The sequence below is a fragment of the Hemiscyllium ocellatum genome, chromosome 28 (assembly GCF_020745735.1).
Source record: "Hemiscyllium ocellatum isolate sHemOce1 chromosome 28, sHemOce1.pat.X.cur, whole genome shotgun sequence".
NCBI lineage: Eukaryota > Metazoa > Chordata > Chondrichthyes > Orectolobiformes > Hemiscylliidae > Hemiscyllium > Hemiscyllium ocellatum.
Genome location: NC_083428.1, coordinates 35287107 through 35299366, shown reverse-complemented (window position 1 = coordinate 35299366; position 12260 = coordinate 35287107). Strand labels below are relative to the sequence as shown.

General features: G+C 40.7%; 1 protein-coding gene across 2 annotated transcripts in view; it reads left to right on the top strand.

Moving 5' to 3' along the window:
- The window catches only part of hdgfl2 (HDGF like 2), a 58673-nt gene extending 56099 nt beyond the window's left edge, over nucleotides 1-2574 (top strand). For both annotated transcript variants that reach the window (XM_060846456.1, XM_060846455.1), the window contains exon 16: nucleotides 1239-2574. In XM_060846456.1, the coding sequence (XP_060702439.1) occupies nucleotides 1239-1335 (97 nt within the window). In that variant the 3' untranslated portion in view covers nucleotides 1336-2574. The remainder of the gene's footprint in view (nucleotides 1-1238) is intronic.
- Nucleotides 2575-12260: the final 9686 nt, after the last annotated feature.

Genomic DNA, 12260 nt, shown 5'->3' with positions numbered 1-12260 from the left:
AGATGGAAAAGTATTAAATTTGTGGGTTGAAGATATGAACATATGACCGGGATTATGGCAAAAGGCTTTAAGTCTATACATATTCTTTAAGAAAGAATCCACTGAAGAGAAGGATGCCAAGCTATTTACAGCAAGTAAAGGATGGTTGCGTAGATTCAGGAATAGGCATAACTCGAAAGATATAAGAATTACTGGAGAGATTGTGTCTGCCAATGAAGAAGCTGGTGCCATGTTTCCTGCAGAATTTAAGAAGTTGATAGAGGAGGAAGGTTGCCATCTAAAACAAGTCTTCAATTGCGATGAAACTGGCTTGTTTTGGAAAAAGATGCCCAATAGAACCTATATTCAGAAAAGTGCAAAGCAGGCACTAGGGTTCAAAACCTGGAAGGACAGATTAACTCTGGTACTATGTGGCAACTCTGCAAAGCATGTGATCAAGCCAAGCATGGTGTACTGATTTGAAGAATCCTCATACCCTCAAGAGTAAAAACAAAAACTATCCACCCATCTTCTGACTCCACAATAAAAAAAAGTGTGGCGTGACAGCTGTGCTTTGTACTAAATGAATGTATTTGAACTGTGTATGTGTGTGTGTGAGATGTTTGATTGCTCCATAGTCCCTTAAGGGTTAAACTCAACCATCAGAAACCCATTCATTCAGGAGAGAGAGCACAAGTATAATAATGTACAGTGTATTTTATAATTTCATGTTGGTAATGCCCTATTGTGCATAAATTCTCAATTAGGCATTCCCATAGGAATGCATGTAAACAGAAAATGAGTTGTATATAGGGTTCACTGTTATCCGCTGTTTCAGCCATCCACGGTAAGTTTCGGAACGTATCCCCCGCGAATAGCGGGGGCTATTGTACATGATTTCCCTACTTCAATCAAAGAACATTTCAAGATCTTCAATTACACAAATGCTTGACACCATGTGAAAAGTGTCTGTAAGAAGCTATGTCAGATGATTGGTACCTTTGCTTCCTGCTGCTGCAGTTAATTAGTCATGTGACCAGACTGCATTTGGTCCAGCCAAAAGCATATCTATTTTAAATTTGATTGAGACATTTTTAAAGTCCTTCTGTGTGAATTATCCACCAAATGCAGTGACCAAATAGTTGGGCAAACTCACTCAGATGTACTTATTTCTTCTGCTAGTAAAGAGTTAATTTATTGATACAGGTCATTGTACTTTTTTGCACATTCTGAATCTTGTTTTATCATTTCTGTTGTAGTGCTCCATACAAATCTGCCATACTTCAATCAGATGATCAACACACCACTGACACAGAACCTGTTCCAATGGAGATGGAGTCAGCTAATGAGAACTGAGGCTTTGAACCATAATGGACCATGGGACACGTTTTAAAATCTGGGTTGCTTTCAAAGAAGAACATTTGTCACTTGAATCGTCCTAGAAACTAGTAAAGACTGGTTTTGTTGTCTGCCCACGTGAAGAAGCTGAAAGAGGTCACTTACTTTGCAGAACTGTATTTCTTCATTTTGTTACAAAGAGAAAACAAAAATATTGGTCAGCACATTTAAAGCATCTGTTTTTCTTATCTTTGAGCAAAGGAAGTGAATGTGGCACAAAGTGCAGAAATAGCTGCCTTTTGGTGAATTAAATCTATCGCCAAAAGTTTCGTCTGGTTTCTCGCAACTAGTGGAAATTCTGGATGGACACAAGTAGGAGTTTTTCTTTGGCCGCTATAATGTCAGCAATCAGGAGAACACCCAAGGATATTAATAACAGATACTTTACTTCATTTTAGAGTGAAATTATTCATTTAAAGTTTTTGTCAATCTGAATTGTATTCTCCGCAAAGGTCTTGCTCTCAGAATTAGACAAAGGAAGTGTGTTTTTCTTTTTAAACCTCTTCCAGCTGCAGTGGTCCATCACATGATTCCCTAAACTGCGAATTTCTCGGCTCCTACCTACCTTTTTTTTTAAAAAGGAAGAACTGATTATGTAGAGATTTCAGTTTTGTGACTAAGTACAACTTTGTTACCAGTACCAATTATTAAAGTGGGAGTTTTTATATGATGCTGATACTGATGTTGTGAGCTCTCTTAGGGTCCTTTTGTTCAAAATAGGATGCAGGAGAGTTGCATTGCAGGGGAGACCTATAACTGTTTGTGGATGTTAATACTCTGTCTTCCTCTCTCATTCCTTCTAAACTCTATATATGGCATTCTACAAACTCTTCACACACACTATATTGGAAGTCAAGCTTTACCACCTAATTTGCTATACTAATTCTTTTACACGACCTCAAAACTGTGGAACTCCTTATTGTCCATTGTCTTCCCATCCTGCTATAACCTTAAGACTGAGAACTCCATTGTTGTTTGCCTAATCTCTGTCCTGATAGGCCTCATCTTCACTTTTTGTCTTAACCTGTGGTGGTCTGCACTGTGAGACTTGACCTCTGGCTTTTGTTTGTTAATAATTTAAAGAAAAGAAAATCAAATCTGTTGTAAAAGACCACCAAGGAAGAATGGCCTTTAGAAGGTTAATTTAGAAAGTTTTAAAATGCAAGCTTTTATATATTAAAAACATTTTTGTGTGGAGTCTTTTTTTTTAAGAATGTTTCATGCTAGGTATGAAAGAATAATGGATGTTATGTCAATCTGCTCACTGAAAAATGTGAAGAGACCGTTAACTTTATTCTATCTTGGTGAAGGCATTTTAGAAATTTAGTTGAGGTACTGATTTGTTTATTTTTGACCATTTCAGTTTACTAATTAGGTTTACACACAAATAACACTGAAATATGGGTGGTACAGTGGCTCAGTGGTTAACCCTGCTGTCTCACAGCACCAGTGTCCCAGGTTTGATTCCAGCCTCTGGCGACTGTCCGTGTAGAGTTTGCACATTCTCCCCGTGTCTGTGTGGGTTTCCTCAGGGTACTTCAGTTTCCTCCCACGGTCCAAAGATGTGCAGGTCAGGTATTGGCCTTGCTAAATTGCATTAGTCCAAAGGAAATGGGTCTGGGTGGGTTACTCTTCGGAGGGTCGGTATGGACTAGTTGGGCCAAAGGGCCTGTTTCCACACTGTAGGGAATCTAATCTAAACTTAATGTACTTTACTGCAGCTGAGAAAAAGACTAGAAAACAAATCACACTTTGTTTTTCACCTCTTTTGAACAAGTTCCTGTCCATAATGGAATCTCTTCACAACATCAATCACATGTAAACACTGCAGTACTCGGCAAAAATTATTAATTGTCCAGGGCCAACAACTCATGGTTTGTACCTTGAGCATTATTTTCAGCTCTCAACAGGTATGAAAATTGTTAGAAAACTTCAATCACTTTTGAGGTAATAGAGGTACATGTTTTTGAAGATACAAACGATGCCTAAGCTCCTCTGTGGGCTCTGCAGTTAAAGGTGGTGTCTACAGTTTTGGGACATCTGCCATTGCTGTGTACCATTAACTGATGTGAGCTGGGTTTTCTTTGAGAATACGAGGATTGGTTTTGCAGCCTTAGCTTTAGAAGGAGAGGAGCATTTCAGCCATTTTCAGCGGGTGGAAAGTTGGGGGGGTGCGTGTGGGGCGGGGAGGTGGTGGTGCTAGCTTTTATGCCTTCTGTGTGCTTTCTTCCTGTGAGCCATATCCAGACTTGAGTAGGACTTACATGAGGTGCAAAACTATATAGCAGCAGGATTCTGCTTAGATGAAGAAAACCAGAATTAGCTTTTATGACCTGATTTTGTTACATTTAGAATTAAAATATCACTTAAAATATTTAGCCATTTTGGTCATCCCTTTAATATTAGAATACAGATGATAGGAGACCTTTTTAAAAGTCACGCTTTTGGAATGCGGTTAGAAGGGTGAAGAAAGAAGAGTGGGCCAGCAGGAGGCATGACCTGAAATGTCTACTTCACCTCCTGAAGCTGCCTAGCTTGCTATGTTCCTCCAGCCTCCTGATACTGCCCGGCTTGCTGTGTTCCCCCAGCCTCCTTATGCTGCCTGGCTTGCTGTGGTCTTCTAGCCTCCTGATGCTGCCTAGCTTGCTGTGTTCCTCCAGCCTCCTGCTTGTCTACTTTGGATTCCAGCATAGGCAATTTTTTTGACTGAGAATAGAGGAGGTCATCTACAAAGTTTTTTGTAGATTTCATTACATATGTTTTAAAGACAGACAATACTAATTACATGACAGCATATCAAACTATTATTTAGGTAAAGGATCAATATGGATCAAGAGACAAACATAAATTGGAGCAGGGTAAGTCATTTGAGCCTGATCCAGTCTTCAATAAGATTGTGGTGCTCTGATACTGGGCCTCAATATTTCTCAGACCTTTTCCATAAACCCTGACTCCTCTCAAGTTCATAAGTCTGTCCAACTTGACCATGAATATATTCAGTGATTCAAGCTCCGTAATTCTGTGGTAGAAAATTCCAAACTTGTGTGCTGAAATTTTCTATTCATCCCTACCCCCAGAAAGGCAATATTTATCATTTAAGCTGTTACTGTCTCAGAACCTTAAATTTCAATGAAATCACTTCTCATTCTTCCAAGATCCAGTGACCAGAACCCAACTTGTTGAGCTCTTCATCATTAAACAATCACTAGGAATCACAACTAGTTGACCTTTTCTGAACTGCTTCAAATATACGTATGTTCCTCCTTGAGTAGAGAAAACAAAACAAAACTGAGTAGTTCTCATAGATGCGGTTTCATTAATTTCATCTATAGTTGGAGCAGGATTTTCCTACTTTTGAGCTTCAATCCCTTTGAAAAGCCAGAATTCCGTCTGCCTTCCAAATTATTCTTCATCACAGACATTAATTTCATTTCGTTTGCAAAGATATCTATATTTTTCTATACTGTAGCATAATGTAGTCTTTGAATTTAAATGTTTGCTTTTATATTCTCCTTGCAAAAGTGGATAATCTCATACTTAGAGTTGTCATTTCATTTTTGCCAAGTCGCTTTACCTGTCTCTTACCAGGTTTAGACTTTTTGTGAACATTCAGACCTTGCTTTCAAACTTTATACTGTCTGCAAATTTGACTACATTTGCTTTAATTATTATTCTCCTTCATAATGTATACTTGTAGATGATTGTATTGCTTTACCTTTCATGCTAGTTTACTCTGATTTTAGTTTAATTTTATGTTCTCCCTTTTTTTTGTTCTCCAATGTTCCCTTCTCCCTTCCACTTGTTTCTAAAGTTTCCTGAAGCTTTTGGCCTATCACTACGTGTATTTTTTCTTTTAATTTGATACCATTCTTAATTACTTTAGTTAAGAGCCTTTCTTGGTGAAATATGTCTTCATTGAAAATAATGTATTATCTCTTTAAATGGGTGCTGATACTTATCATCTTTTAACCTGCTCTCTGTCCACTGTAACCCCCTCTGTCTTCATGCCATTATAATTGCCTTTATGTAACTTAAAGATTGCCCCCACTCTGAATGTGAAATTCATATTTTTATGATCTACAGACCTAAATTTCTCTGTGGTCAATTAATCTTAAAAACTTTTACTGTAATAAGGTGAAAGCAATGGCCTCTTGAATCACAGATATGAGTACACCAAACTGAACACTCAGTATACACTATCTTGACTTCAAAGCCCCAATTTCCTACTACTTTGAACAGAATCCCTTTTCATGAGGCCATGGGAAAAAAGAACAGGCTGTGCTCACTCTACCCTTCAACAGAATTTTGTCTGATTTGAGGTTTGTCACATCTACTTCCCTTTTCCCCCATAACCCCTGATTTCCACTAATGATCAAGAGTCTATCTATCTCAGCCCTAAATATGCATAGGGCCTCTGCCCCCACAGCTCTCCGTGACGAGGATTTCCAAGCTCTCAATCCATTGAGAGAAGAAATTCCTTCTTGTAAATTTTAGATTGGTGCCCCTCAATTCTGAGACTGTGCTCTCTCACGAGAGAAAACATCCTCTCTGAATTTATCCAATCAGACCCCCCTGAGGAATCAAAAATATTTAAATGCGTTCACCTCATTCTTCTTAATTTCAATTGGTAGAAGCACAACCTGTTTAATTTTTACTCATAAGGCAATCCCTCTAACCTAGTGAACCTTCTCTCAACTGCCTCTGATGAAATAATATCTTCAATAAGGGAACTACAGCTGCTTACAGTACTGTAGATGTGATCTCTCCAACACCTTGTACAGTTCCAGTAAGACTTCCCTATTCTCATACTTTAACCCCATTGAAATAAGGGCCCATATTCAATTAGTCTGTACGTGTATGCTAACCTTCCGTGCATCATGTACAAGTACCCCCACTTCCCCACCCACCACCACCCCCCCCGCCCCCGTCCTTTATGTTGCAGTTTATATTGCAAAAAGAACAACTTCACATTTTCCCACATATCTTCCATTTGCCAACTTCTTGCCCACCTCATCTATCAATATCAATTAGAAATAACAAATATATTGTTGTAACTGTATCCCTCACAACATTCCTTTCCATCTATTTTTGTGCCATCTGTAAATTTGGCTACAGTATATTAGCTTCCTTCCTTGCAGTCAGTACATATGTTGTAATCAGTTTGGTCCAAGTTCACCAATCTGAAAAGACAACCCCTTATGTGTCAGTGGAAAAGAATCACAACAGATCTTGCTATGAGACAGAAGGAAGGGTTGAAATCTCCTCAAAAACTGGATCCTTCCTCTTCAATGTCCTTTTTGGACAAATCCTCTTCATTCAGCTGTTTGCAAAGGGAAATCCATTTGGTTATGCTCAAGTTTATCTAGTGGTCTGGGCTTTCCCCCCTCACCAATCTTACTTGCTCAAACATGAGTTCTCCACTCCTTAACACTGTGCTTGGTAGTTAACACATACGCAGTCCTTATGCCTAATATAGCAATATCTGTTGTGGTTTGCTTCCACCACAATCTTTGAATCTGAATATCCCTGGGAGTATTTCTAGTTGCATTAAAATCAGTTGCTTCCTCCTTTTGTGTCTAGGTGTTAAAACGGAGTCACTTTCCCCACGCCACCCAGGTCCCATGGGCTTGGCTGGGCAGATCCTACAGGATTCCCTCTCCGCTTTACCACCCCATACCATTTACTTTCAATTAAAGGAAATAGTTGATATGCTTTAAACTCGTAAGGTACAGCAGTTGTAACAATATTGTATTCCTTAAAGGATCTTTTTCTATCAGTATAGTTTTACTGACCTCTAGTGCAAGCAGCACTGACATATTAATGAATGGTAACAACTGCTTACATTCTTTATTGAGGGACATCGTTATGACCAGATGAGGAGGGGAAAATTGATTTCCCTGTTTTTGAACTCCCTGGATGACTGCAAGAAACCATTCTTTTTAACTTGGAGTTCAATGAGACTTCAATTAACTACAGTTTGCTAGTTCAAAAATGATTAAACAAGTTAAAAAATTTTTGAAGTAAAAGAAAAATTAAGTTTGTTATTTTCCTGAGAGAAGAATGACACTGACATCAAATGTCAATATACCTTATGGAGGTTTATAAAATGATGAGGTATATGGTTAGAGTAAATAGACCAGGTCTTTTCCCTGGGATAGGCTGAGTCCAGAACTAGCGGGTATAGCTTTAGGGTGAGAGGAAAAATTTAAAAGGGACCTATGGGGCAAATTTTTCACATAGCTGTTGATGTGTCTACAGAATGAGCTGCCAGAGGAAGTGTTGGAGGTGAATATTATTACAACATTTAAAAGGCATCTCGATGGCTATATGAAGAGGAAGGGTTTAGAGGGATGTAGGCCAAGTGTTAGCAAATGGAATTAGATTAGTTTAGGATATCTGGTTTGCATAGACAAGTTGGACTGAGGGTCTGTTTCTGTACTGTATATCTTTAATTTAAAAATACAGTTTAAAAAGGGGAGGGAACCTTGGACAGAAATGAAGATCGAGAATATGTAGTTCAAAAAATAAAGGTATCAAAATTTGTAGATTTATTTGAGTTTCTGACATTGGATTTTCTCCAATTTATTTTTACCAGATGAGGGAATGGGAGACAACCTTCCAATTTTATTTTTAAAGTCCTACATTCTTCTGTCTGTGCTCTGCCCATTCACAGTACCTGGAAATACAATTCCCGTAAGTATTCTCATGCTGGGTTTCAATGTCTTTTCCCAGGTGTAAAACCTGCAGGTGACTTTCATCCCAACATGCAAGCTTCCAAAATGGTGTAAGTCAAAACAGGAGCGAGAGTTAAATATCTATTTAGTCAACTTGATAATATGTTGGTTTCAGTTCAAAGTGTGTCTTATCAGGTTGTCACTGTGACTAAAATTATGTAAATGTTTTTCTTTTTAAACAATAGGATCTTTCATAGTCTAAAATAAGAAGTATTAAAAATCAGATAATGGAAGTCATAAATTGATATTCCATCTTCCATTACAATAATACATGAGACTAAATACAGGGTTTAGAGAGAACTCAACTTACATGTGTTATTTAGAACGCCACCCTCACAGGAATCCGATTCACGAGAGAGGAAGAAAAAGACAACCAGCTCCCATTCCTAGACGTGATGGTACAAAGAACACCGAATGGAGAATTCACCACGAAGGTATACAGTAAAGCCACACACATAGACCAAGTCCTGAACTACGAAAGCAACCACCCCAACACACACAAACGAAGTTGCATCAGGACATTATTCAAAAGGGCCACAACACACTGCAGCACACCTGAACTACAAAAAGACGAAGAAGAACACCTATACAAGGTATTCACCAAAAACAGATACCCGCGCAATTTCATCAACAGATGTCTTAGGGAAAGACAACAAAATGAGGACATGCCATAACCCAAAGGACTGGCCACACTCCCATACATCAGGAGCATTTCTGAACTGACAGTCAGACTGCTGCGACCACTAGGACTCATAACAACACACAAACCAACAGCCACTCTCAGACAACAACTCACCAGGACAAAGGACCCGATACCCAGCATGAGCAAAACCAACGTAGTGTACAAAATCCCACGCAAGGACTGCACAAAACACTACATAGGACAAACAGGAAGACAGCTAACAACCCGCATCCATGAACACCAACTAGCCACGAAACAACACGACCAGCTATCCCTAGTAGCCTTACATTCAGATGACAAACAACATGAATTCGATTGGGACAACACCACTATTATAGGGCAGGCCAAACAGAGAACAGCCAGGGAATTCCTAGAGGCATGGCACTCATCCACAAATTCTATCAACAGACACATCGAACTAGACCCTATATACCGGCCACTGCAGCGGACAGCAACTGACAACCGGAAGCGGCAGATTCAAACCAGTATAAATGCAGGAGGAATCAGCACAGAAGTGCCTCACAGGAGGCTCCCAAGCACTGAAGATGTCACCTAGAAAGGGGACGAAATGTTTGCAACAAAAACTCCCAGCTCGGCGAACAGAACCACAAGAACAGTACAGCACAGAACAGGCCCTGTGGCCCACGATGTTGTGCCAAACATTTGTCCTAGCTTAAGCACCTATCCATGTACCTATCCAATTGCTGCTTAAAGATCACCAATGATTCTGACTCTGCAACTCCCACAGGAAGCACATTCCATGCCCCCACCACTCTCTGTATAAAGAACCTACCCCTGACACCCCCCCATACCTTCCTTCCACTCTTCACCTTAAATTTATATACTCATGTAACACACTGTTGTACCCGGGGAAAAAGGTCTGTGACTGTCTACTATTCCCCTGATCATCTTATAAACCTCTATCAAGTCACCCCTCATCCTTCGCCGTTCCAATGAGAAAAAGCCTAGCACTCTCAATCTATCCTCGTATGACCTATTCTCCATTCCAGGCAACATCCTGGTAAATCTCCTCTGCACCCTCTCCAAAGCTTCCACATCGTTTCTAAAATGAGGCGATTAGAACTGCACACAGTACTCCAAATGTGGCCTTACCAAGGTCCTGTACAGCTGCAACATCACCTCACGACTCTTGAATTCAATCCCTCTGCTAATGAACGCTAATACACCATAGGCCTTCTTACAAGCTCTATCCACCTGAGTGGCAACTTTCATAGACCCCAAGATCCCTCTGCTCCTCCACCTTACTAAGAACCCTACCGTTAACCCTGTATTCCGCATTCTTATTTGTCCTTCCAAAATGGACAACCTCACACTTGACAGGGTTGAACTCCATCTACCACTCCTCAGACCTCAGCCCAGCTCTGCATCATATCTAAGTCCTTTTGCAGCTGACAACAGCCCTCCTCACTATCCACAACTCCACCAATCTTCGTATCGTCTGCAAATTTACTGACTCACCCTTCGACTCCCTCTTCCAAGTCATTAATAAAAATTACAAACAGCAGAGGACCCAGAACTGATCCCTGTGGAACTCCACTTGTAACTGGGCTCCAGGCTGAATATTTACCATCTACCACCACTCTCTGACTTCGACCGGTTAGCCAGTTCTCTATTCAACTGGCCAAACTTTCCACTCTCCCATGCCTCCTGACTTTCCACATAAACCTACCATGGGGAACCTTATCAAATGTCTTACTAAAATCCATGTACACTACATCCACTGCTCCACCCTCATCTACATGCTTGGTCACCTCCTCAAAGAATTCAATAAGACTTGTAAGGCAAGACCTACCCCTCACAAATCTGTGCTGGCTGTCCCTTATCAAGCAGTGTCTTTCCAGATACTCATAAATCCTATCCCTCAGTACCCTTTCCATTACTTTGCTTATCACCAAAGTAAGACTAATTGGCCTGTAATTCCCAGGGTTATCCCTATTCCCTTTTTTGAACAGGCGCACAACATTCACCACTCTCCATCCCCTGGCACCACCCCCGTTGACAGTGAAGACGAAAAGATCATTGCCAACGGTTCTGCAATTTCCTCTCTTGCTTCCCACATAATCCTAGGATATATCCCATCAGGCCCAGGGGACTTGTCTATCCTCAAGTTTTTCAAAATGCCAAACACATCTTCCTTCCTAACAAGTATCTCCTCTAGCTTACCAGTCCATTTCATAGTTTCCTTTTCAACAATACGGTCCCTCTCATTTGTAAATACTGAAGAAACGTACTCATTCAAGACCTCTCCTATCTCTTCTGACTCAATACACAGTCTCCCACTACTGTCCTTGATCGGACCTACCCTCGTTCTCATCATTCTCATGTTTCTCACGTACGCTTAAAAGGCCTTGGGGTTATCCTTGATCCTACCTGCCAAAGAAATTTCATGCCCTCTCTTAGCTCTCCTAATCGCTTTCTTCAACTTCCTCCTGGCTATCCTGTATCCCTCCAACACTCTGTCTGAACCTTGTTTCCTCAACCTCATGTAAGCCTCCTTCTTCCTCCTTACAAGACATTCAACCTCCCTCGTCAACCAAGGTTCCCTCACACGACCATCTCTTCCTGCCTGACAGGTACATACATAGCAAGGACACGTCGTATCTGTTCCTTGAAAAAGTTCCACATTTCAACGACATCCTTCCCTGACAGCCTGTGCTCCCAATTTATGCTCCTCAGATCCTGTCTTGCAGCATCGTATTTACCCTCCCCCACTCCCCCAATTGTAAAACCTGCCCTGTTGCACGCACCTATCTCTCTCCATAACCAAGGTGAAAGTCACAAAATTGTGGTCACCATCACCAAAATGCTCACACACTAACAAGCCCATCACTTGTCCTGGTTCGTTACCAAGTACCAAATCCAATATGACCTCCCCTCTGGTCGGACAATCCAATTCTGAGTTAGAAAAGCTTCCTGGACACACTGCACAAACACCGTCCTGTACAATCTACTTGATTTAAAGAGCTTCCAATCAATATCTGGAAAGTTGAAATCGCCCATGACTACTACCCTGTGGCTTCGGCACCTTTCCAAGGTCTGTTTCCCAATCTGTTTCTCCACATCTTTGCTGCTATTAGGGGCCTATAGTAAACACCCAACAAGATGACTGCTTCTTCCCTATTTCTGACTTTAGCCCATACTACCTCCAAAGGCAGATCACCTCGAACTGCCTTTCTGCAACCGTTATACCATTTCTAATTAGCAACGCCACACCCCCTCCTTTTTTTTACCACATCCTAATCATACTGAAACATCTGTAACCAGGAACCTCCAAGCACCAATCCACACCTTAGGTTCACCCACCTTATTTCTGATCCTCCTTGTGTTGAAGTATACACACTTGAGCCCATCTCTGTGTCCGCAATTATTCCCTGTCAGTGCTACCTTCTCCACAGCTTCCCTACATTTTTGGACATCCTGACAAACAGCTAACCTACTTGCTGGAC